At 37.7% G+C, this 27,308-nt stretch overlaps 1 protein-coding gene and 1 long non-coding RNA gene across 3 annotated transcripts; one reads left to right on the forward strand and one right to left on the reverse strand.

Moving 5' to 3' along the window:
* Positions 1-248: 248 nt before the first annotated feature.
* On the reverse strand, positions 249-2,382 carry LOC109145914. Of its 2 annotated transcripts, XR_002047615.1 has the most exons (4): positions 2,310-2,382; positions 2,094-2,163; positions 1,424-1,593; positions 249-938 (listed from the first exon to the last, which is right to left on the reverse strand). It is a non-coding gene; the product is annotated as an uncharacterized LOC109145914 (long non-coding RNA). The 2 variants fall into 2 exon arrangements; XR_002047614.1 differs by having other exon boundaries at positions 249-1,593.
* Positions 2,383-3,928: 1,546 nt separating this feature from the next.
* On the forward strand, positions 3,929-25,678 carry LOC104696170. Its single transcript, XM_039554145.1, has 12 exons — positions 3,929-4,008; positions 4,846-4,922; positions 10,721-10,796; positions 14,193-14,324; positions 15,169-15,292; positions 17,691-17,751; positions 17,855-17,901; positions 18,339-18,414; positions 19,281-19,382; positions 19,910-20,827; positions 21,644-21,748; positions 23,374-25,678. Exons 2-12 carry the CDS (start codon positions 4,894-4,896, stop codon positions 23,684-23,686), a joined length of 1,983 nt encoding a protein of 660 aa, XP_039410079.1. The 5' UTR covers positions 3,929-4,008; positions 4,846-4,893; the 3' UTR covers positions 23,687-25,678.
* The last annotated feature ends 1,630 nt before the right edge of the window (positions 25,679-27,308 follow it).

Here is a 27,308-nt window from a genome sequence, read left to right on the forward strand (position 1 = left end):
TTTTCATAACTGAGTCATGAAGAGATCTGCACCATTATGTATGAGTGCCTCCATCCCGCAGTGGATTTTTCCCAGCAATTATTTTAGATAATTTTCAGATAAGTGGGAAGAAAAATACTCAAATTTCAGATTATCAAAAATAATGAGCTGTGGACTCCCCATTCCTGGAAGTGTTCAAGGCTAGGATGGATGGGGCTCTGAATAACCTGATCTAGTGGAAGATGTCCCTGTCCATCGCAGTGGCTTTGGAACTAGATGACCTTTAAGGTCCCTTCCAACCCAAACCACTCTATGATTCTATGATTATATGATTCAGACTTACTACTGATTTCACAAAAAGCACTTCTGTGTGATAACAATTTATCCATCTGGTGGCAGTTATTTTAAGGTCTAATATTTATCCAAATTTTCATACATTTAATGTATGATTACTGATACTATACATGATAATTCTTCCTGAACTATTACTTGATACTAACACATTAGTAGTCTTAAAAGATATTTAATTAAATTTATCAGCTAGTCATTGTAATTTAAGTGATTTTTAAAGTAAGATCTATATCAGCTGAGCTAATAATATTCTGTCATATTCTGTTATTGATACAATCTCTTATGTTTTCAACTCTTGAGGGTTGATGTCAACCCCCCTACAAGCAATAGTATTTCTCTGAACCTTATTACATCGGGACCATGCAAAGCAGAGACATTCACAGTGAGAGTAAATTAGACAACTGTATTTTAGCATTAAGATCAATTTGGTACCCAAATTCTAAATATCTAATGAATATCTGATATTCATCAGATAGCACTTTAAAAACTAACTAAGGAAGATGCTGATGTGCTGAAGACGTGCTTATGATTTTAAAATATTTTTATGAAATAGTTGTAGCATTTACAGTTAATTGGTGTTCCAGCATGTGGTTTACAATCCCCAGGAGCTAGAGAAGAAATGAGAGGAAGAGATTTAGTCAGGAAACAGAAACAAATCACCACAAGATGAATGAAGAATGTCTGAGCAGAGGGGAAGAAAGTCAACTAGAAATTGCAGAAGACTGAATTTAGTACTGGTCCCAGCTTTCAGGAAGGATACCTGGCAGGTAGATGTACCTAACCTGACCTGGGTAAAAAGAGCACAGTTGCTGTAGCAGGCACTGTCATCCTTGACTTGCTCCAAGAGCAGGGGGATTGTGAAGAGAGGTTGTTCGTGAACATACACTTAGAGAAAACTTAAATGGGGTCACAGGCAGCTCCAGCAGGACCAGGACATCAGGTTGTCCTAGTAAGTTCCACGAAACCTCCTTCAACTACTGATACAAGTGAGCAACCATTTGTATACTTTTTTTCTTTATTTTCTATATGTTTAATAATACACCTAAATACATATACAAGTTTCCTTACTGATCTCAGGAAAATAAATACTTACACGTCCTAAGGAAAACTTGTTCTACCAGATGCTACAGTCAGAGTGGTACCATTAAGTATAGAGCAAGGTACAGAACTGTTACTCCAAATGCACATAATGTATGCTAGACCAGATTTTCCAGTTAATATCAGTGCTATTTGTCTTATGACACAGTGTAAACAGCAGAGAAGCTGGAAAAAAAAAAAGTAATGGGTCAGATTACAGGTCTGTCTAGGCACTATTCAATCTCCAATAAAGACAATAAAATGCATTTGCAGAACAAGTGAATGGTATTTTCTTTAAGTACTGTTTCAACATTAGGTAGGCTGTATTTTGCATACTGCTGTACCAACACTGCAGGTAGGTGCAAAGTTGAGGCTGAGGTGATGGGGAGGCCAAGACAGCAGCACAGGTTCCTCATTTAGGGGAGGGAAGGTATTTACAGAGGTTTGGAAGCACCCCTCCTCAGCAGTAAGACCTTACACACCACCTGAAGTTAGTACTACTGCTGCTGAGAGAACAAGAAAAATAAATTCATAAACCTCTACCTTAAACATGAGAAATGCCACCAAGTTCAATGGGACTATTCAATATCAGCACGTAAAACTAAAATTAATACACTCCTAACTGCTTGTTAAGTTTTGCTGCACAATAGCAGGAAATATGTAAATAAGTATTTTTATTGTATTACCTTCCTGCAGGTTCTGATTTGCAAGTCATTCTAGTTGTCGTCTACCAACATCCTCAATGTCTCCAGCAAACTAGGAGAAACAAATCAGGACAAGCTTCCAGTGAAGCATCAACCCCATATGATTTTTTCCTACATGCTAACTGCTTGACCAACTGCTGTCACGTTTTCATTAGCGAGGGCACATTTTACCCAGCTGAAAGGCCCGGCGTTCCTCACCCGTGAGGCTGAAGGCGCTGTCAGTGTGGGGGGTCCCGAGGCCGTCCCGGCAGCGAGGACGGGGCGGGGCCCGCTCCCAGCGCGGAGCCCGCGGCACCGGCGCCCTCTGGCGGTGCCGGACAGGGCTGCGCTCGGGAGTGCCCGGGTCAGACCGGCGCGTCTCACAGTGGAAATGAAACGAATGCCTTTCTTTTAATCTACATTGCTTCCGGTTATTACTGTATTCTTTAAAAAATCAGAGTAAAGTGAAGGCTTCCGTGAAATGCTGTATTCAGACCAATATTTAACACTTAATGGATCAGAAGTATTGGGTAGTGCCACACTGTACCATCGAGTAGAGAACACGGATTCAGAGGGCTGTTTTAATTTTTTCCTGAAAGTCAAGGTTACCTTTCCAAGATCTTTGGTTTACAGCACGGCTTCAGCCATGATTACTTCGTCTTTCTTCAATCTATCAATATAATCAAACTGCCCACAAGCATCCCAAATATTTATTTGTAAAAAGTCCAAGTCAAAACAATTGATGCAAGTTTTCTCTTTTCAAAACGGACTCTGCTCTCAGCTACGGTGATGCAAATCCACACATTCAAAAACATAAGCTACTACAGACCTATACCAGCATTGCTATTAACAAAATTTTGTCTTTTGTCCTTTTTAGTTTCCACTCACGTCCCGAAGACTCAGATTAAAATGAACTTCAAGGAATGATTCAATTAAAAATATAAGTGCTGATGTTTCGTAATTACACAGGAAATCGAAAAAATGAAGTAATACTAAAAGAAATATGCAAAAATGAAGAGGTATGAACTATCACTTTGTACTGAGCACGAAGAGGACTAATCCAATATGGAATGCATCCCAAACAGTATATGGAAAGGGGATTTGTAAATACCATAAATGCAGCACCTCAAAACTGCTGCACCAAAGCACTTACCGAAGGACAAGACTGAATAAAGTCTTCGAGGTAATAAGACACAACAGAGCAAAGAAAAACATAGTCAAAAATATATGCCTAAAATATTTAATGTACTTGTTCCACGGGGCTAGTTAAATACCGTATCAAGTAGATATAAAAACGTATTAACAAACAAATTATGGCGATCAACTTTACAGCAGCTCTTTTACTGTAAATCATGGTTTAACTTTTCAGAACGTGCTTCTAGTACGGACAACCATCCTGGCTGCCACCCACTGACACCAACTCAGAGTAGTGTGCAGGAGTACATGGGAAAAATAACTTTCAAGAACTTTTAAAACAAAAATAAATTGGCTTAAGCAAGAGAGATGATTAGCTGGTTTTTAAATCTACATCACTTGCACATCTTTGACTAATGAAGCCGGTCTATTTCGAAAGATCTAGCTGGAGAATAATTTGGCAAAAGCATCGCCCGGAGACGCAGCATTCCCGGGATGCCGAGACTGTCCCGTCCGGGCCGCTCGGAGCGCCCCCGCACCGCGCACGCGCGGAACCGGAACCGCCACCGCCCCTCGCCCCATTGGCCCCCGGACGCGCGGGCCCCGCCCCCGGCGCCTCGGCGGCCGCGCAGGCGCAGCCGCGCTCCCCGCGCCCCTCCCTGCCCTGCCCCGCCCCGCCCCGCCCCGCCCGCCGCCGCCGCCGCGCAGGCGCAGTCGCGGCTCTTTCGGGAAGGTTCTGTGTCGCACCAGCCTTTCCTTCCTCCGCCAGGGAAATCCTGTCCGGGTACGGGCCGCCCGCAGCCCCGCTCCTCCCCGCCCCGCCCTGCCGCCGCACGGGCTTTTCCCTGTCACCGTCTGCAGCCCGCGCCCTTCCCCTCACAGCCCGCCCGCCTCCTTCGACAGCTGCCTGCCCGCCCCCCGCAGCCGGGCCGCGACCTCCCACCGCCCCGGTCTCTGTTTGTCCCTGCCCCGAGCTCCGCCGCCGTCGAGCCCTGGGTCGGCACCGCAGCCGGTCCTGCCCCGGGGACATGCGGCTGTGAGGGGCAGCCTCATCAGCGTTATCTGAGGAGCGGGGGGGGTATGGGGGCCGCTCCCCACGCCCCTCCGCCCGGCGGCCCCCCCCCCCCCCCCCCCCCGAGGTCGGTGGGCGCTCGGGGTCCGCCGGGATCGGACCCGTCTAGGTTAGGGGGTGGCAGGTGATCGTCCTTCCACCGCTGAGGTGCCGGCCTCGCCTCTTGCAGCTGCCCGGAGGTTCTTCTCCTTGAGACGTGTTCTAACTGGGAGCGCAAGGGCGGAATAGACCGCTCGAGCCGCAGGAGTGGGACAGAAGGGACTGCCAGGAAGATCTTCGTGCCTGCAGCGCTGCTGCCAGAGTTAGAGAGAAATCCGCCGCCTCTCCTCTCTCTGTTTTGTGGTCACCTGGAGAGGAGAGGTGAGTTGTCTTTCCCTCTTGTCATGCTGTAGCAGTGGAGAAATAGGCTAACTTGCAAGATGCAGAACTTCAAGCCCCAGATGGCTGCTTGATTTGTTTTACTTGAGACTCAGCCCTGTGAAAAGGCCCACTGATGGAGAAAGAGATTAGCACCGTGTTAACCGCGCGGTTCTCTCTCCTTTGCTGCAGTGCCCACTTTCACCGCTGCCTCCTGCTCTGCCTGCTCCTGCTTTCAGCATGGTAAAGAAGAATACTATCCCTGATGGGTAAGTATCCCTCACTAAGCAAGAGGCAGGAGCGGGCATCCCACAGAGAAGGGGCACTGACTGCCCCAGGCGTTTTCTTGCCTCAAGCATCTTCACCACCTACAGACAGGTAAGGTAGGTATTTTCTCCAAGACAGGAACAGCCCAGCCACTCATCCCCCAGGTGAGTATAATGCTCCAACCTGTCTGTGAACACTTCTCCTTCATCAACCGCACACAGTTCCTTCTTCCTAATCTTTTTACCCCCAAGTGTATGTTTTTGGAGAAATGGGAGAGTAGTCTGTACTTCTGACTTCTCACATGTTTGCTACTAGGAATGGAGGAAGAGTTCATAAGATGGAAGCAGGTGGTTGCATGCATAAGATCAAAGAATATTTTTGTGAATTCAGATCCAGAAAAATCCCATGTTTTTGTTTCTAACAAGAGGACAACAGAAATGTTGTATCAGTAAAAATAATCCCAAATTAACCCAAATGCACGATACAGGCTTTCTGATGACTTGATTGGGAGTACATATGTGGACCACAGAATGACATAATTTAAAACAGATAAAGTTCTATTCTTCAGCTCTAATAAAGCACAAAAAAAGAAGGCCAAGTCAAGAGTTTTAACCCATGTGTTGCTGATGACATCAATACAAACTTTTTGGATAGGAGGGTATGCTGAGATATAAAGGCACACTGTAATGGGGCAATAACTTGCAGTTTATACACTATTTGAGGAAATAATTACGTTATGCTGGTTTCAGCAGAAGTGTTAAGTAGGTTTAGGAAGAGCATTCTTAGGAGGAGCAATAAGATACAAAAAAACATGCATTCCTGTAATATTTGTTGGTCTAAACGCAGTAAGTAGAAACAAAAGATGAACAGAATTTAAAAAACAAAGAAGCTGAAGTTTTTTTACTAGCTGACAAACTCAGGGATTAAAATTAGAATAAAACTTTAAAAAAAAAGCTGTTTTAAGTATGTCTTTCTCTGAAAATTTTGATGAAATTTCAGTTAAATGTTGGATAAAAGTGAGCTAAAGTGGGTTGGTTTTGTAAGTAGTGATTCAGAAATCCAAAAAGAACTACCTCTCCTTGTTTTCTTCATCCCTGGAAATTGTTACTACAACTTTGAGAATCAGGTGCTCATTTCTCCATTCTTATCCCACCCCCTGCATTTGAACTAGAGAAGCTTTCAGGCTATGTGGATTTCTTAAGTATGGAATAATCAGTGGACTGTACTTTTGACTTCTACAATTGGAAGCTAATACCTTTCAAGGACAGAAACAGCTACTGTCAAGTACTTGGTTAAAAAGTTGGTATTGCCTTCTGACAAAGAGCCTGATACTGAAGTCCTTTCAACTCCTCCAGATACTTAATTTTTATACTGCTGAGAAATCAAGCTAGACATCCACAGGAATGGGGATTTGGCAGTAAAGAAGTTTAAGGCCTTGTCAGCCCCTCAGGCTCATGCAGCAGGATACGGATGTCACCCTTTTGCTTGCACAGCCGTTGTTCTTCACTGTCAATTCAGTAAGCCAGAAAAACATAGAAGTCCCTGGAAGGGCCTTAAGGAAAACTAATTTGAATCTGTGATCCTGCACGTGCAATTTAGTGGCCCCAGAAACAGTTGCTGGCAGAAGTGAGAGTATGGTACACTGCAGCATAAGGACAAGTCCAGACGGTGCAGACTGTGGAAGTACAACCTCAATCACCATGTTGTAAAGCAGTACATCTACCAGTAACTCTTTCGGTCTAACGGTACAGCAAGAGATAAGGAAAGTGACACTATACATAGGCATCTTTTAAGATTGTCTTTCTGTTAGTGCATCAATTCTTAACACTTTTAATCCAAATTTCATTATGCTAATACAAGTGATACACTAAACTGGAGGTTTTGGTGAAGTTAGTAAGTAGGAATAGGGCAACTAAACAAGAAATGGTGAACTTTGTTTTAGGACAAGGGGTAATGACTTTAAACTGGAAGAGGTTTACATTAGATGTAAAGAAGAAATTTTTCACTGTAAGGATGGTGATGCACAGGAATGGGTTGCCCAGAGAAGTTCTGGGTGCCCTTCCCTGCAAATGTTTTCAAGGCTGGATTGGATGGGTCTTTGAGCAACCTGGTTTCATGGAAGGTGTCCTTGCCTGTGGCAGGAGAGTTGGAACTAGATGATGCTTAAGGCTTATTCCAACCCAAGCCATTCTATGATAAAGAGTATTTCTCTATTTTCCCAGTAATGTCTTGAAGCACAGCTATAGTGTACAGTGTCCATTGAGGTCTCAAACCTACAAGGTAGTGCTGGTGAAGTAATTTTGTAGCAAAAGGAGATAGCAGTGTAAAAGAGGGATTCAAGTGACCCCTTGCACTGCAGTTTCCACATGGAGTCAAGTTCTGATTCTTCATGGCGTCTCAAATGGTTTTATCCTTCAGTAGTTTTACATTATGATGTTTTAGTGGAGAACCAGAGAGTTCTCTGTCATAAAATACTCTGATGTTTTTACAGATTAGTACACATTTGTGCTTCAGCATCCAAAATCCTGCCATGGGTATAATTACATAAAGTCCAGTTCAGTTCTGAAAAGCATCTGCAGAAATGTCACCTTCTGGCATGTTTCCCTTGAATAGTATAAAATAATACTGAGTGGGATTTTTTTGTTTGAAGGGCAAAGCTGAATTATTTTTGCCTATGCACTGTAAATATGCTTCTTTAATTGAATTTTTCCTGTCCAGACTTAAAGCATCAGCATTTTCATTTAGACAGGAATATTAAATACTGTAGCATAAGGGATTGTACATGTTCAACGATGAGTGGGAGAGAAGGGTGATACTTTATTTGTATTAGTGTTTCTTACCAGTTTTGAATCTGGTGTCTAAAGAGGTATGGAAGTCACTTGGAAAATAAGGCTGCATGTATATCATGCAGTATCAGTAGCCAAAAAAAAAGAAGAGGTTCCATGTAGTATTTTCTAAACAATAGAGGTGACAGTATTTCAGTAGTTGTTGAAGTAAATCTTACTCTGAATCAGTTCTAAACCAGAAAATTTTACTGGAAATTAAAGCTTCCATATGACCTTAATAGTAGTGTTAAACTAAGTTATGAAAAAAACATGTGTTCCACATCTGGCTCTAATAAAAGTTTTAATCAAAGCAGATAAAATATTCAGGTGGATGTAATCCATAATCAGCAACTTCATGCCCGCTTGTTTTTCATTCAAGCCTCTGTTAGCTCTTAGTCACTGGTACGGGGATGATGATGGTGCCAAGTCTTGTGATAACACCTTTGACTCCTGCGTTTCTTCCTTCCACTTAAGTTCAAGCAGGGTACAAATCACGTGTCACAAGTCTCATTCTTACTTGTTAAAATGCTTAGTTAAGTCTTTGCTCCTGTAATTCCTGTTTATGTGACCACCTGCAGCTCGTCTTTGATAATTTCTGCCTTTATCTATACTTACTCTCTTAAGAGTTTGACTTTCCTTAGTCCAGGCCATTTTTGATTGCCAACCATGTTCCTTTGTTGACAACAGAACAAATCTGAATTTATTTCCTTAGCTAATCTTTGGTTAATTTCAATCTGCTGGTTTTATTTTTAGTTCTCCAGCAGTATGCTGAAGTTTCCTTTTTAAATACCATTTTAAAGATAACATGGAACAGATACCCTTTATATTTTTGATGAAAAGTGACTTCTGCTCATTTTCTACCATAGAGCTGTCAGCAGCTTTTGAGTTTCTTGCTGATTGTGCAGATTTTTTTTCTGGGAGGATTTAAATGGCTTTAAATACAAGAGAATAAAAACCCAAGTTTATTAACGTCTGACAACAAACTGGGTAATCCTGGGATATTGTTCTGTCAATCCCCTAATATGAAAAAAAGTTCAGAATTTTTGCAAAGCCTTTTTTACATTGCTAATTAAAATAAGATTTAAAGCCCTTTTTTGATCATCTCTTTTTCACTTCTAAACGCTCCTATGATAATTATGGTTTATTTCCACTCATAGTTTTCCAAGAGAAAGCAGGCTAAAACAGCACTGAATTTCTGATCTTAATGGATTCACGTAAAATTTACATCTCTTATATAGAAGTAAATGGAACATAGTCTCAGATTTTTGTTTCCATATTTTACAGCAAGCATAAAGCTACCAGACTCCAAAGTTTACAAACTTGAAAATTCACTTGGGAAGACTATCATTGTAACACTTAGATAATACATGTTATTTACTTGCAGAGGACTGTTTCTGTTCCCTCGTTGCAGTTAGGAGATACAAAGTCCTGCAAAAATCTATCATTTAGTAAAAGGTTTTATTTGAAACAGCTCTCAGTGATCTCATCTCTAGCTTGCCCTTACACCTGCTCACCTTGTATGTCTTCTACAGACCAGCTGTTTGCAACAGCCTTCCTAATGATGAGTTATTACTCCTATGTTGCTTCATTTGTTGTCCATTAAACTAAGCACCTATATGTCTACACTGTGAGCCTTGATCTGTTCTTTGCCCCATGATGAAGATTACAGAGATAAATTAGTGTTAAATACATGGATGTAGTAGATTGTTACATGATTGGTTAATATCAAATACACTTTGGTCACCATGCTTTGTGTTTCCGTTGTTAGTTTCAAGCATCTGTGAATGTTGATGTTGTTATTTATATACTATGACAAATATAGGTGTTTCATTGAGAATTTTCCCAGCCAACTTCTAGTTTTTGTTACGGTCCAATACGGGAATTGCGAACAAAGCAAAGTACTCAGTGGTTAGAATATTTTAAAATCTAGTATTATGTTTATTTCATAAATGGTGTAGTTTGATGAACACCAGAAAGGAATCTAGAAGCTGTTGGCTGCTCCCTTCAAAGGGAGTATTTAAGCATTAATTCAGAAAATTGCAAGGGAACGGACACCATTGTTAAAGAATCTAGTGGAAATGTTTTGTATTTTAATAGTTGAGGTATTAGCCAAAAATGCAAAAAGCCTGTGTAGATTTTAAGTCATTCAGCTGCACCTTGGTAGGTCATAGAGATAATTTGCACTTGCAGAAGAAGAAAAATTAATAGTTCTATATTTAGTAAGTTACCTCTTTGAAGGTAAAATTGATCTGCTGATGAACTTGTTTTCCTCTTCAGATAATGCTTTTCATGCTTTTTAAAAAATTGAAATCTCTGAAATATTATAGATCAAGAGCTTTTTCAGTACAGTGTAGAACTTGTGCATACCAGTTCTTTGTGGTTTTAGAATTGCAAGTGTTTTGAGTGTTGTAACAAGTCTTCATATTGGTGATTTGTGCTAGGTTTTGGTGTGATGGAATATCCTCTGTATTTTTCAAAATGTTGAGAGAAAGTTCAATCAAGAGTGTTTCTTTGAAAAAGAAGCATATTACAAAGGAAACATTTTTGGAAAATACAGATGATTTGTATTGCTAATGGAAGTAAACTTCGCATTTCATTGTCAACTAAATGATTGATGTGTGCCTGTGGCAGCTTTTTTAAGGTGTTTGATTCAGTCAGGTTGAAAAATGTCCACCAACTACAACAGTACATTTTAACCTGTTGAACCGTACACATCTGCTTTGCTTTAAATTGGTGCTACTTGTTTGTATATGTTATCCTGCCATTTTGAGGAGAGGAATTTCTTGGAAGTTGAAGAAGAGGAAGGAAGAAGACTCTTTTCAAATGTCCTGGTGATACTTTGAAACCACTTCATGGAATAATTGCAGATTTAACTGTATGTTAACAGCAAGTTTTATGTGCTTGGTACTGCGGGTGTCTTCTGTTGAATCATGTAACTTGAAAATATTTAAAAATTAATATTTCTTTCCTTACAGATGGCGGAGTTTGACACCAGTTGGACAGCCTATACCAGGAACAAGATTTATTGCGTTCAAAGTACCTTTAAAAGGGGTATGTATAATAAAGTAACTGCAAATTGGCTGTATTAGATAAACTGCTCAAGTAATGAAGAATAGCATGACTATACATGCAAATTTCAAGAAAGTTTTTTAAAAAACAGTTTTTTCAGATTTAGCCCTTTCAGCCATCTGGCTTTTAAAAATAATATTCTATATTTTTCTTATTTTTGTTTATATTTGATGTTACTCTCTTTATTTATCTTTACAAATAATCAAGCTTCTAATCAATCAGCATAATTCATTTGATCACTGTTAAGTGGCCTAAATTCATAATCTTATTTAACATCTTTTCATGGCTGTTTTAAGAAAATCATATGGAAGGGGTAATGATATGAATAACAATCCAGGCAATGTAAGCCAAAGTATAATTTTATGGAAATTAAGCACTCATTGAAGAATACCAGCCACTGCAGAACTTTTAAAATTACAGATCCAGATTGCCAATTTCATAAGCAAAAAGCTTCAGTGATCTGGTGGAATATAGTATAGCTAAAAAAGAAGTCTTCATAGATTTCTTCTATTAATTAAAAGTAATAATTAATTAATTGTAAAGTATTTTTATTAGTATTTCCTTTAGAGTCTTACTAACATGAAGAGCCATCCTAAGATATTATATACACTGAGTGAAATCTTTAAATTCTTCGATTCTAAAAGATGTGGAGGTTGTCTTGTTGAGACTGTTGAGTTCTTTGGTGCCTATGCCTTTTTGGAGGCACTGGGCAAATAAGTGTTAATTTATACAGAAGGGCTAATAGGACAAGTGCTGCATAAATTAACTTCTACAAGTCCTTGCTTTAGATACAGAGGAAATAAAAGTTTCTAAGCATTTTTAAAATACAGTGGCTTGATGTAACCATAGCAGTTAAAGGGAAATGTTCAGTCTAAGCTTTTGTCTACAGATTGCTCTCTAGTATTCATACATAAAAAATTTGGTTCTTTGGGTATATTAGTACCCACTATGTTTTCAGTCACCATTCAGTTCAGTTTTATTAGCAATGACTGAAGTGAAATGCTTGCAGGATTTGCTTCCTGCAGCTGCTTTTACAGCTTTAGGATGATGGTTTGGTTCCTTGGACACCAAGGCTCTCATGCTTAACATTGGTCATGTTCTCCAAGATGTGGATGGATTGTACAGCAGTTGTGTGCCTTTCCACCAAGACTGCCGGTCAACAAATCAAGCTGTGAATATAAAATCCAGTAGATTTATAACTGGCTTCCTTGCTCTTGTCACAAAGACTACTCCACATCAGCATGTTGCTCGTTTCCTGTCCTACTGATCTCCCTGGGGCACAGATCTCTGTTCTGGGAAGCTGTTTTGGCCAGACATAAAGTCTGATACCCAAATATGCAAAATCTGTATCATTTCTATCCCCTCAGTTTGTTCAGTCTCAACTATGCAAGACAGAGAAATGACAAGTCTGCCAGAGACCATGTGCTTGAAGGTGATAGAGTTTGTGGCAGAATACACATAAAATGTGTAACTGGCTAGACTGCGATGTTTTTGCAGAGGTGGTCAGTAAATCTGTGTGAAAATGCTGAAGATCTGATTGGTTATAGTTTGTCAGAAGTCCTATTATTTATTAAATTGGTGGAACAGACCTCTTAAATATGCAGCAGTTTACTTCTTTGCTATGTATTGGGAAATTGACAATTGGTGATTTTGCCCAAAGGGAGAAAACACACTTTCAGTATTTGAAGATAGAAGGGTTATTGTCTTAGAAGATGTGCTGTTAGTAAAGATCATATGTTTACTTGGAAGGATTTTCTGTCTCTCCTTTCACATCACCATTATAATGCTAGCAGTAGCACTGTAGTGTAGTAAGAATTGGGCAAGTTCTTTCCCGTGCCATTAGGAGGATTTTTAGAATTGATTCTCACGTTCTCAAAGCCCTATTAAACACCTAAACTACTGAATACTCAGCAGGAGTTTTTCAGAAAATTCCAATGAGCCTTTCGAACCATAGTGTTTCGTAACAGATTTAACTGTCTACTCAATCAAACAATACATTTGGAGATACCTTATTTTTGTAAATTACATTCCTCCTCAGTTTGTGTCATGTCACATAGTAAAAATTCTTTAATATTCTACTGTAGACCTTTTGCAGATTCATCTTTGTCACCTCAAAGTTGTTAAGTTCAGTTTCAGATTTTACTAAGAGTTACTGCTGAGTAGCAGTGACCTAACTGACTCATGTTCATTTTGTTTAAACTTCTACAACCTCCACTTTTTTCAGCAGTGCACTGGTGTCTGAAATACATAGGACTGAATACTTTATTACATGCTTTCTATCCTCCTCCTTTCAGCTCAAGCTTCCTAATCACATACCAGCTTTGATATGACTGCCCTGCTGTTTATTCTTTACTTTGGTTTCCTGTCTCTGTTTCCGGACTTGAGACAAGAGCTTGCTAGTATTTTACATTATAATCTGTACAGTCAAAACCAGGAATGGTTAGTTACCCTATAGCATCTGTGGTTCTAAGAAGTATGTGGTCTGTGGCTGCCTTCCTTTCCAATAGTTCTGAGTCCAGTCTGCTTGAATTTCTTGTTGATGAAGGAACTGACAGGTGGTTGAGGCTGCTGCATCTTTTGCCACTGTCTTTATTGGTTCTGGCTGAGCCTGTGTCAAAAGGCTCTCACAATGGACAAGTGCACTATTCAGAGAAAATCCAGTCTTGAGTATGTGAGGCATTTTCATACCTAAAGTGAAGAACACATTTCAAAAAACACAGCTACAATAGGGTGAGTAAACATTTTTCTCGCTGTTTGTCAAATGAAATGAATTATTCATTATCCACCAACACGCAGCTTTCTTAGTCACGATATTTAGTCTTATTTAATATTTCCCAGTGCTAAATGACATGCAAGTACACTGTCAAGAGATGAAGCAGGGATAAAAATGTCTGCATAACATTTGTGGGAAGAAAGTCAAACCTTTAGAAATGAACTCTTGTATCACAACTTCTAATATTTTATGTGAAATACACTTTTAGTTTTGAGTTACTGTGCAGGACAAAATTTGTTTGGGGGAAGTAGACTGTAGTGTTTTGCTTTTTAGTGTCTTTAGTTACATAAAAATCAGTACATACATGCTGCATTTTTCAGAATTTTTGTGTCTATCAAATCAGAGCTCATTTTAATAATGTTTTTTAACATTTTACAAGCAGAAATGCTCACATTGTCTTGCATTTTCATCTGAATAGGAATACATAAATTTTTGCTTTCTTTTTGGTTACTCTTACCTGTATAATATATGGATGTGGTTCTGATAATTAAACTCTCCCTTTTAAATATTGATGTTTCCTAGTACTAATTGAAACAGATGAATATTACAAATGTCTTGTTATTAGAACATAAAAAGAAAATATTTCTTTTCCATTTTCTTTGTAGGCAATTAACCAGAGGCTTACCCCAACCCAGAAATTTACACCAAAAGACTTAATTGCTGCAATGAAAGCCCTAAATGTGGAGCTTGGATTAATTATTGATTTAACATATACCACACGATACTATGAAGTTAAGGTAACAAAAGCCTAATAAAAATGTAAATAGTTACTGCAACTTACGTTTTAAAATTACAGATTTGCTTACCTTGGATTGGAATAGACACATAAGCCATCTAGACTAATTTTGTGTCTCCAATAGAAAATAAATGTTTTATCACAGAGGAATTAACTCATTCTCCCAGCTAGTTACATTTGTGGCTTGTTTGTGTTATGCTAACTCAGTAATGGACAAAGACTTCAGTGCCAGGCACTGCACAAAAGATGCAGAATAGTTACACCCTGTGTCCTGAAGATATTCTCATTTATTCCTAGGTGGTTCTTTTTATTGATCCTCAGTGGAATCCACTAAGAAGGTCTACATTTTTAAACTACTTTATCAATTTAAAAATTTTTAGCTGTATGGTCCAAACAATTGTGATTAATCAGCCTCCTGTTGAAAAGGAGAATAAATGGCAGTGTTATAACAACGCAAATCTTTGAATGCACATGGGCTCTAAGCATTAAGGGAGTGAATATGTGATTATATGTTGTGGATAGGAGGGACAAATACTGATAATGATTGTAAAATGGGTTAGAATGGAATGACAAGAATCAGCTCCCTTAGTTAATGTGAAGCCTTATTAGCAGGGATAAATAAATCTTATGTAGGAACCTTGTTTGAGATGGTCTTTAATGTAGAATTGTTACTGGTAGTTTCTGAGAGCGTATCTGTATACAATTGTGTCAAGATTGTTTTCAGTTTTTATTCGGGATTTGAACTACTGGTTTACATTGTCATTATGTTAGGTACTGCTTAAGGTTTCTCATTGTTGCAAGACTTCAGTAATTTTTACCATTGTTTTTTTTCTTTTTGTTGTTAGGATTTACCTAAAAGTGTGCAGTATAAGAAACTTTATACTGTTGGACTTGAAGTCCCTGATAATGCTACTATCCTACAGTTCAAAAAGTGGGTCAGAAAATTCCTTTGGGAAAATGCAGGAAATGGTAAATATCAGCATCCTAGGATGTAAAAGAAAATCCCTCACCAAAAACTTATTTCAGTACTAACTGTGCATTTACTAATTTCAATATTCAATAAAATTTATGACGCCAGGGATCTCAGACTTTCTACAGCACTTTCCACTTTATTAGCATAATAAGATCCAGTATGCGAACCACTACGTATCTTTTTTTTCAAACAAAACATATTTTTTTAAAAATGACTGCTAACTTAAATGCCCTTCCCAATAGTGTTACATTTGTGTTACGTGTCAAAGTAACTGCAACAAGGCCTTCATCTGTCTGACCCAAATTGTTTACCATCAGCTGAGTGTTGTAGCTGCCAGCCCTTGATGGATGTTTTAAATAGCACTGGGTCTCTGATGGCACTGGGCACTGATATGTGTCAGCAGTTTCAGTCCATTTAGTCTGACGTAGTGTTTTTTTGACTTATGAGTCCATTATTGCCCTCAGATCTGAACAATTCTTGAAAATCTGATTACAGACCCAGTGTCAGTGTTTCCACAGTGTGGCTGTGCTGCTGTTTCAGTGCCTGTGCAACAGGACAGTTTTTGCTAAGATTGGATAAGGTGCTTTTTTGTGAAAATAAATTAGTGTGTATTTTGCCACAGTGTGTTTGTAGCTTTTAAGTTCTCACTTCTTTTGGTAGCGATTCTTTGTAGGCAGCTGTTACTTGTTTGTTTATCCAATAATGGTGGACCATTCTTTCAGGCCTTTTCATGATATTTGCTGTGGTTCCTTTGGCATTCTCTTTGAGAAAATAGTGATAGTAATTGTCCAAGTGCGTACAGGTTTTACTGCAAAGCATAACAGGGTCTTGCTGTGGGTGGTCAAGTGTTTTGTGAAAAAGTTCTGACCTAAATTTCAGGTATGAGAGCCTGAATTAGAACTACTGGGAAAATTAAAAAGTATAAGAAAAAGCCTTTGTCCTTGCTCAGGAAGTTAGTTTGTAAATTCTTCCTTTGCTCTTTTTGGGCTTAAGGAAATTACCTGGTGATTATTAGTGTTCTGCTGGTTTTGATCTGTTGCTTTATTGTGTGATAAAGAATAGTCTGTATCTGAATCTGATCTTGAGAGAATCAGTTCTTGATTTGTTACTGGATGTTGACCTGCAGTTACAGCTCGTAAGAGCATTTTGGCAGAGCCTATGTAACTTCTGACTTGGGAGAACTTTACTCCTCATAATTTGGCCTCCATTTTAGATTATCCCTCTAATATATAAATTATATAAATAAATATAATATATAAATAAATATATAAAATGTAAGATATAAATGATAAATAAATATCTCAGGATTCTTTTTACAAATACTTCCCAAGAAGGGGGGTTTTTTTTAGTGTTTGAGTTGTTAGGACATCAACTTGTAATGAACTTACGTGGCAATTTGATTGTCCTGATCTGTGGCAAACAGTTATATTTTGTCTCAGTTATATTTTATGTAATTCAAAAGTTTATCAACATCCTGTTTCAAAGACCGTCTGTGAGTACTGCCTCTGCCAAAACTTTTTTCTTCTGATGATGATAATTTTTCTTCTAAAATCTAGATTAAAACTCTTAATCAGTTATACATTTATTCTTATACCAGCTTTGCCCCTTAAGTATCGTTGTTCTCTGTCCCCACTATTACATTCAGCATCTCAGATTTGGTTTTACAGACTAAATAAGACAAGCTTCCTTCTTTTATGACCATCATAGTATGCCACCCTTTCTATACATATTGAAATTGATTTTTTTTCATTACATTTCAATATGAATATAAATACTCTGGTTGGGGTTTACCAGTGCCTTGCATGATTGTATTAGAGTTTCCCTATTTCTGTTGGAAATCTGTCATTTGAAACACCCTAGCAATAGTAAGTTATTCTGCTTTTTAGCCTTTGGCCAATTAGTATAATCTTTTTTAAAAAGAAAATATTTCTGTAAAGATTACTGGTCCTTTTTTTCTCCATGTATTTTATACTCCTAGGCATTTCATACTTCTAGGTGCATTATGTGTTAGTTGAGTTCCTCAGTTCTACATATGCTTGTTGAGATTTGCTTTCAAACGCATATTTTATTCTTTTTCTCCTGTTACTGCAGTGGCTGAGGCCAGGTGCTTTACCTGGGATCAGTCTTTTTTTTTTTCTACATTCTGCAGAGTCAATCTCAGCCGTCACAAGTTTGGAAGTAGTGATCTAACAGCTGCTAGAGATCCAGCATAGAGAGGACATATGTCTCATCTGGATGTGTCTGTTTTACAGGCGTGACAGTAGAATTTGTAAATAGCAAGCATTATTTATCATGACCTTGCTAGAAAGGCAGGGATTTTTTTTTCTTGTATTGTGTTAACTTTCTATTAATTTCACTTTCTGAACTATTAAAGACTCTTTCCTTTTTTGATAGAGAAACTCATTGGCGTTCACTGTACTAATGGAATTAATAGAACTGGCTACCTTATATGTAGGTAAGGCTGTATGAAAACAGAAATCATTGTTCACAAAAAAGTAGCATCCTTATATTACTCTGTATTCCCTTTGGGACAATAATATAGTCATGTTTTTCTTCAGGTATCTTATAGATGTTGAAGGCTGGGATCCAGAGGCAGCAATTCAAGGTATGTATATAGTTAGAACTAAGGCACATGTCAGGTTGTACTTCACAATTACTAAAAACTCACAAATACTACAATTCTATTTTAGTATCTTTTCAGTAATTTCATGTGCTGGCTTATGTAGAAGATTTTATCTGACTGTTGATTCTATTCCAGGCAGGACTTGAGCAATAGCAAATTGACAGCATAGGAGGAGTATGTTTTAGCTGCTTAATTTTTTTTTTTTTTTCTTGATAGAGTTTTCAGTCATAGTTTGCTACCAGTTCTAGTTTCAGGGTTTTTAAAAAAAAATGCTGCAATGATGCCAGTTTGCTGAAATACTTAATACCAAGTTGGAATTTTTTCAAATTCAGCATCTCATGGGGAACAGAAACTTGCCTTTCACATTTTCTTGGCTCATTTTGAGCACATTTCATTAGACTATATGGGTTTTGTTTTAGCTTTTGGCGATGCCAGAGGTCATCGCATGGATGGCCTTGTGTATCTCACGGATCTCCGGACACAACCGATGCGAAGGTAAACAAAAGCTTTTAGTTGCATGCTTAAGATTTTCCAGTGTGTCTCCTAGCATTTTTTAAAAGTTCACTTCCAGTCCTAAGCCAAAATTATTCCCTCTTAAACCTTTAATATGAAACTACACATAGATTGTAAATATATGTGTAGTTGTTTGTGTATTCTCAGATGAATAACATGAAGTGCAGTGTACTTTGTTCATCTTTTCAATGTATGTGGTTCGAAAGCTCTTTCAATCTGACAACTACTACTGAACGCTGTTGTGCTTTTATCATACTGTGACGAGTGTATTGAGTGCGTTCTCTCAGAGGCTGAAAGAAGTCACTGCAGAGATGTCTTTATAAGCTGTGTGATCTGCCTGCTGTTGTTGGCACTGTAGAACAAGATATTTAAAAAAATAGTAGAACGATTTTAAGAATAAAAAACCACGGGAACATGGAAGATTTTTCTCGTCCCCTCTGTTCATAGTAGTTGTATTCCTGATGTTTAAGAATGTTATGCTTATCATCACCTTTTCCTAAGAGCAGCCAACCTTTACATCATCCTAAGGTATTTGTGCCAATGATGCCTTGGAGCAATAAATTGATTTTAAAATTAATATCTGAGTGATTTGTTTCTTTTTAGATTATGAAGGCCCTTTGTTTTGCTCCTATCATTGTTTCATAGTCTGTGCAGGATTAAGTTAGACTCATGTCAGATTTTTAAAATAAATTTACAAGATCAACATTTTCTAAGTTGTCTGTAAGTTTTACTTAACATAAAATTTCTGTCATTCAGAACTGAAGAATTTTAAGGGGGTGGGTTTTTTCTCTGTCAATAGTATGTTTTAAAAAAGGAAGCTTATGTGAGATGGTTTTTTTCGCTCTTAGTAACCTTGGAATGGATGTATGGGATGCTGATGAAGATATTATCCCACCACCACATGCAATGGAAGGATCTGTAGAGCGGTTCCCAAATGAAGATTTTCAAGGGTAATAGGCTGAAACATGGAATTAAAAACAAAACCAAAAAAAAACGACCACAAGGGAAAAAAATTGCTTCTTACTGAAAATACTATAGATACCCCAAAGAGATTTTATTAATGTAGCCTACTCATGTAAAATGTATTTACAGAATTTGACAAAACAGTGACAAGATAAGGGAAAGAAAGGGAATGTGTGGTGTTAAAAGTCTGTAAGTAATTAGTTCACATAGGAAAATTCGGTTTTACTTTGCCTGTCCTTCTTTATTATTCTACAATAATCTGCAGTTATTTTTAATTAATTTTGAATCACTGTTTTTGCTTGTTTACAAGTACTATAGAATTACAATTGAATGTTTGTAACAGCTTCTGCTTTAACACTGAAGGTTTTATAATCTTACATACAGTTTGGATTATTAGTAGTTTTGATACCTTCATACTTGCAATGTCTTTCATATAAATTCTTGGTTAAAAAGGAATTGTTTTCATTAATGACTTGTAGCACTTCTAAGTATGATACTCAATACTTCTTAACAGGTCTGGGAAAAGATTAAGAATTTATGATGACCACCCTCACAATGACTTGCAAGGACAGATGCAGTTGCGCGATTTTGACTTCATTAATAAGGGTCCTGGACAAAGACGAAGACCATTTCATGACCATCAAACTCAGGATGAATTGAGAACATCAGTGCAGATGAGAAATTGGGACTACAACAGGGGACCAGAACAAAGACAAAGAACCTTTACTGATCACCAGTTTTATGATGATTATCAAGAAGACACGCAGCTGAAGGACCTAGACTTCAGTAACAAGGGACATGGACAAAGTTTGAGACCTTTTCATGGACACCAGTTCCATGATGATTTGCAAGCAGACAGACAGTCTCTTGACTTCAGCAGAGGCCATGAGCAAAGGCAGAGATCTTTTCCTGATCATCCATCTCCTAATGATTTGCAGGAAGACAGGCAGTCAAAGGGTTTTGATTTCGGTAGCAGGGGCCGTGGCCAGAGACGAAAACTGTTCCATGACCACCAATCTCGTGATGAATTTCAGACTCAAATGCAGTTAAAAGAATTGGATTCTGCCAGCAGAGGTCCTGGCCAAAGACTAAGATCCTTCCATGACTATGGGTCACATGATGACTTGCAGACACAGATGCAATTGGGAGATTTTGAATTTGTTAAGAGGGGTCAGGGGCAGAGGTTGAGACCTTTTAATGATCACCAGCCTCGCAATGACTTAAAAACAGAGATGCAACTGAAAGATTATGATAATAAAGGTCCTGGACAACGGTGCAGACCTTTTCATAACTCTCAGCCTTATGATGGCTTACAGGAACAGACTCAATTAAAAGATTTTGATTATGGTAATAAAGGGCATGGACAAAGGCCAAGACCTTTTCGTGATCATCCAGGTCACAATGACTTGCCACGTGAATGGTGTTCAGACAGGTAAAAGCATCCTTGAGCTGTAAGAACAGAATTACAGAATAAAAGTGTAAACCTCACCAGTTTTAACTTAAATTGCAAATTAAGTATTTTTAAAAGTGAATTATTTTAAAATCAATTAATCATCCTTTTAATATATAAATGATCAGTTCATTAACTTTTCTTGGTTTGACTTACGGAAGAGTTTGCTGTAAGCTGGAGTGTTGCAGCTTCGAAAGCCAATGTTTCCTAAATTAGAAGGTTGTGCTTTTTTAAAGTATGTGTTTCCTTTACCTTTTAGTCAGCTTGAAACAGAACTCTTGTCCCACTTTGTTTTGTATAGAAACTTACACTTAAAAAGCTGTCCTCTGGGCAGAAGAGGATATTAAATGTTATTTATCCCGTCAGCCAAACACAGATAAATGGGAATGCTACAAGGAAGTTTGATTTGCCTTTGTTTATTCCTTGAGTTAATAATTTGTTAGAAATCTGTTTGCTTCAGAACTTGAATTATAATCTCACAAATACATGTATCACTTACTAGTAAACCTGTTGGGTTCTGACATATTTCAAAATATTTTTAATATTTCAGAATGTATTTCAGATTTATTGGACTAGTTAAGTTTGATTTAATTTCTTCCATTGTACACTAAAACAGAGGACGTTATTAAAATGAAGCATATGATTTTGAGGTATTAATACAGTTATTACCATTTTTATTAAAATTTTAAGTTTTATTAAAAGAAGAAATATGTTTATTTCATTTGATGTGTATTTTTTTTCCAAGTCTTAAAACTGTTGGCAGTCTTCTTAACATGCAATTCTCTTGGTTTTTTTCAGAACCTTTTCTTCCCATGAAAATATACCAGAACCTCATTTCTCCTCATCTCCTTCACTTCACAGAGATTATGGGTCTGATAATGATGACTTTAACAGAAATTACAGGTAAGCATCAGATAGCATACATTGTTTTCTGACTTACCATTGTAGTGTTACTCCCCCAGTTTCCTAGCTAAAAAATATAAATTAACTGCACAGCATAAAAATCTGTGTTAATATTTTTGCTTAAATGCAGTTTAACCCATTGAATCCAAGCACTGAGCAAATAATGTGACTAATTTGTGGTCCATTAATACTGAGTTTTGAGTGTGATTATTGTGTGAATCCCTGATACAATCGTTGACATTACAAGCACAGTTCAAGCTAATGAACTACATAATATGAAAATCAACTACCAGTAAGCAAAAAAGCAAAACACAGATGCTATACTTAAATCTTAGGTGCTGTGTACAACGAGCTAAGAAGTTGTACTGTGCAGGATGCTCAGACACTGAAATGGGTTGCCCAGAGCCACCATCCCACATTCTTTAAGAATGGACATAGCCCCTGTACAAACTCATCTAATGAGACTTAGTTTGAGGTGGCCTTAGGTATTTCTAGAGATCCTTTCCAGTCTAAGTGAATCTATGGTTCAGTTAGGGAGATTTAAAAGTTTTAAAGATTGTTTTGAACTGGGTTTATACACCACTTACTTTACCAAGTAAGGAAGGTATTTGAGAGTAAAGAGAATTGAAGCCAATATATCTATTGATGCCTTAGGATTTTAGCTTTTATATTTTTCATATATTTGTAATCCTGCAATTCTTTAGTGTATAACTCTAAAATCCACATAGAGTGTTAGCTACTGTTTTCCCATTTTGGTCAAACGAAACAATTCCTCTCTAGGCCTGGTAATCAAGGGCACCTTACTGTCTCAGGCCCCCAGAAATGAAAACAAAAGTGAGTTGGGGGTGGAGCAAACTTGGGGTAAATGACTTAATTAGCCGAAGCTGTAACTGGAAGATTAACCCCGAGTATGCAAATGGACCAAACTTATAAAAGTATGAAAACCCATGACCCATCATTCATTTTTTGGGTGTAGCCCCTGGGGGGGCCTTCGTCTGCCCTAAATGTACCTGAAGGCCCTTCAATAAATACTACCACTTTTTATTCTCTTAATTTTTCTGGCTTCTGTTTTAGGTAGTCCCAAAAGCCATGAGTTTCTGGCGACTCTGCCAGGACTACCTAAAAACCACCCTAACCTAATGTATATACATTTTTAGATCCTTCCACATGTATTTTGTAGGAGAGTGAGTCTTCTATTGCAGAAAAATTAATAATTAAAATATTTTCCTAAGTATATTATTGCCTGTTGAGACTATGTACTAGAGAGCTATTGTTACATATTATACACAAAAATGAAAACATGGACTTAGGAAAAAACATCCCCTAGGTAAAGATATCCTCAGTAAACAGGTAATTTTAATTGTAAACAGCACTTGAAACAAAACTGCCTCTAGTAGAATTACTTACTGTAAAGAGCTGTAATTTTAATCACTAGAATTAGAAAATTAATACAAACAAGTTTGCAACATCCATAGAGAGGATTTTCATTTCAGGGGGTAAAAACAAGAATGAGGTTTTGAATTGTTCTTCCAATGTTAGACACAGTTAATTTCTAGTGGTGGCCATCAACAGTAAATCAACTGTTTTATTTCTAAGAATTTCACTGTTCATATTTGTTCTTACAGTAATCGACCGAATTGTCCTGAAGACAATAGGAGAATGCATCCCTCAGAGGAATTTAATAGAGGAAAAAACAGATTTGCACCATACTCCTCACGAACAATGCACTCATCTTCATCCATGCACCAAGAAGATAGTTCAATAGACTATGAAAGAAAGCCTTTTCAGGGTGAAACTACCAGAAACATGGAACAAAGTAAAAGATTACCAGTTGTAACAGTTGATTACAATTATGGTCTGCCACTAGATTGTGGACGTGAAGAGGAAGAGAGATCACATTATGATTTAGCACCAAGAGACCACTACAACTGGAACTGAATAAAAAGGACAGTGTTTGCTCAGCTTAGAATTACATTTACCCATTTTATTTTGTATGTGGACCAATTTTGTTCTAGGCAAATTAGTTACATGAAAATTTCAGTAGTAGAGAACTGGTCTCTATTGTAAGATTAGCTTCTACTGATGTTTGGTTCTTTAAATTTATTAGGCTGTATTTGTTAAGTGTAGTTGGAGACAATGTCTCTGTACACATGGAATTAAAGTAGTCCTTCCTTTTAGTGAAATTGGAACCCTGACACAAACAACCCTTTAAAAGAAAGAACTTTCTGAGTTATTGTGGTTGTTTTTTGTTTCACAGTTCTTTAAAATGTATGTGATTTCCAGATGCATAATAAAACACTGCACTATCAGGTAAACATTGAAATTATAGGAAAAATACTTAGAAATGGATGAAGCAAAGTTATGTCCAGTTCATCCCTTAATTTAAAAACAGAAGTTTGAATTATTGCTAACAATCACTGCAGCATTGCAATCATCCACTGAACTGACCTAGTTGCATTGTTTTTCACAGCAGAATTTTTTACCAGATTGCTAAGAACATGTAAGCAAGTGGAGTTTGAATATTCTAAATGCCAAACTTCCTCTTCAGTAATTCGAATGTCTCAGCCTGATTGTATATTTTTCTCCTGATCCCTTAGGTTACCTATGTTTCAGAATAGCTACTGTAGGTAAATTTAACCAGTTTCTCAGGAACAAATCCCAAGGAAGGTAGGTCATGTATGTCACCTTACCTGTCTCGACTAGCCAAGGGCTCTGGTGCCTATATACTTGCACGTCCTTGTTTGTCAGTCATATCTGTCTTACTCCACAGTTCTGTTTTTTACTAGTTTCTTCTTACAGCAGAGCAGTGTAATCAGAAGGATAACTTCTTCAGGTGAGGTCCTTTTAAGAGTCATGTATTGAACAGTCTCCTGAACTGCCTGTGGCTCTCACAAAGGTACTACAACAAACAGTAACTGAATTTATGCCAGCGCTGCACAGAAGCACCAACAGCTCCTATTGTGGATAAAGAAATTATTCCATAGGATGGAAAACAGTATTACTATAATAGTTAGGTAAATTAAAATACCTACATTTTTCATTAATATTGCATTTTAATAAAGTAATACTTTAAAAGGCATCACAATAAATAAGGATAAAGGTAGACCATTACATTAAAATAAACAATTGAATGCAAGCTACTTAAGTCATACGGTTAAGACACTGCCTCAAAAGCAAAGCTGTCAAGCATCAAGCAAGAGAGCAAGAGGGTGTAGGTATAGAGTAGAAAACTGGGGAAAAAGAAGTGTTCGTAGCCAAAACCCACAAAGTTTTTTTGCCTTTTAGTGGTAGCATAAAACTCAGATTTCTGAATTCATGGTCCTGTACTAAATAAGAACTTGAATTGAAAAGTTTGGAATATCTTGTAACTCCTGTTTTGTAACACATGCAAACAGTTCTCCTAGTCAAAGGACTCCATGGATATAAATTCATACTGCAAATGCTTCATTGCCTGTGCAACTGGTAGAACAACTTTGGCTTTGTTCATTGTACAAAGTAAATAGTTTTCTCATTTTCACAGCAGCTTTGTATTTCCCATTAAATTGTATTTGCCATTAAATCTGATGGTGAGCTTCATTCATGTGGTCGCAGGAATGAAGCTCTGTCTATATAAACTGGTGGTGGAACTGAACACTAAATGTTAAGAAAAGGCATTTGTTCCTTCACTTGCCTTTCTTTTTTTTTTCCCAAGCTGTAAGATGAGAATCTTTATCTAGACTTCTTTATTTGGAAGCAAGAAAGATCAGCAGTATGGGCTACTATAGTGCTAGATCCTTTAAAAAATCAACACAAAACCACCCTTCCTGGTATTCTCCAGCAGGGACCCAAGAATTACAGACTGATATTACAAGTATTTGTTTGGGGCTTTTTTATACTATGTATGCAGTATTCATAAAGTGAATAAAGAGTAGCAAACATTTGTCCTTTGTATTTTTGTTTTGTGGTTTGTTATTTAGGATTGCAGTGACCCTACAGTCAATCCTTTGTTACTTCAGACTGGAGAGCTGAAAAGCTGGTGCACTGGGGAGCTCAGTGAAGAAGAAATGTTGTGGCATAAGGAGTTAGGATCAGCAGTAGCTCTTACCAGCCCTTGTCAGTTCCTGCAGGACCCTTGGAGAGTTGAGGTGCAAACAATCAGGTGGAGTAATTCCTGTTATCTGACAAAATAAACATCACTTTCCTACCTATGCTGAATTTCTCTCTTCAGGGAATATTCTTAGACAGGATCTTTCCACAAGTGGTTTTGAGAGGACTGTATGGAAATAGACATAGTTTTGTTTGTTTGTTTGCTTATTTATTTATAATTTAGGATAAGGCTTTCCACCCTATTGTTCCTAATGGAATAAGTCAGAGCTAAGCCCACATAATACTTTACAAATTCCAGCTGACATTTATCTCAAATTCCACAGTTGATTCATCACTGTATATTCACATCTGTACTATTTAATTGCTAATTAAATCCACATGGTGGAGAATGAAATTAAATAAAATGTTTCTTGTTTTTTAACGGAATATTGTATAAATAAAACACAATACTTCTATTTATTTCACAGTTCTACAAAAAGGTCATAAAATCTTGCTGGTCTCTTTTGTGTATGTTCTCAGCAAACCTAGAAATAGCTGTTGTTGTATCACAGCATAAAAAGCCAGATAGGGTTGGTTTCCCACTGCCCTGAGTGTAAAATTTTGAAGAAAAACACAAGAATACAGAAAATCCAGCTTTATCACAAAATTATTAAATGAAGTTGTAACAATAACAGCTCCAATATATATAACTGTTGAACTCAACTCTCAGAAAACTTATTTTTCTGTTGCTGTCCTGAAGTCATGTTTCCATTGGATTTTTATCAGATGGTGAAGCCTTGGTGCCAGCTTACCCTGAGGCATGCTCATCCTGAGTTAGGAAATGTTCAGGTGATTTCTGGAAAAACACTGAAAGTTCAGATGAGTTCTGTGCATAAGGCTGACTCCCAAGAATGGCTTGGGAAAAGAAGAGGTCAGCTCCAACCAAAAACCAGAACACAAGGATACAACTAAATTTATATGTAGTAATCTGCAATGCACAGTGAATTTAGGTTTTGTGTGAAGAACAGTTACCTATAAAAGGCCTAGAAAGGTTTGCATGTGACTCTTTTTTTCTCTCAGCTGAGGTGAAAGGTAAATTACCTACAAGGAGCCACAAGTGTAACTTGGATCCTTCCCTGTTTATTTGTCTCTGAAGTAACGGCTAGGAAGCTGCAGGATTTCTTTTTGCATGTGCAAAAATGAGCAGTGGTGTGTTACACTTCAAATTTGGGGTGCACTACTACAACCAGTGTGCCAGGACCAGCAGTTCAATGATGTGAGCAGCAGCTTCTCAAAGAAGATCAATTTTTTCTTAAAATGTTTTATGTGAATCATCCAGAAATGTAGACACTCAAAGGTGCTCGATGCTGAGAAAGAAAGGTTTCCCCCATCTGGGGTTTAGCAAGGGGTATGAATCGTTGGCCACTGTGAAGAGCAGTTTATTTAAAATGTGTGTGCAAACAAAAAGCAATAGCTTCCATGCTGTCCCCAACCA

This window comes from Corvus cornix, chromosome 6 (genome assembly GCF_000738735.6).
Source record: "Corvus cornix cornix isolate S_Up_H32 chromosome 6, ASM73873v5, whole genome shotgun sequence".
NCBI classification, from domain to species: domain Eukaryota; kingdom Metazoa; phylum Chordata; class Aves; order Passeriformes; family Corvidae; genus Corvus; species Corvus cornix.

Bases quoted from the DNA above. Each gene is read 5' to 3' on its own strand.
- LOC104696170 (XM_039554145.1), top strand. From the start codon at position 4,894: ATGGTAAAGAAGAATACTATCCCTGATGG. The intron at 10,797-14,192 runs GTATGTATAATA...TTTTCTTTGTAG, and splicing joins TCAAAGTACCTTTAAAAGGG to GCAATTAACCAGAGGCTTAC. The intron at 15,293-17,690 runs GTAAATATCAGC...CTTTTTTGATAG, and splicing joins TTGGGAAAATGCAGGAAATG to AGAAACTCATTGGCGTTCAC.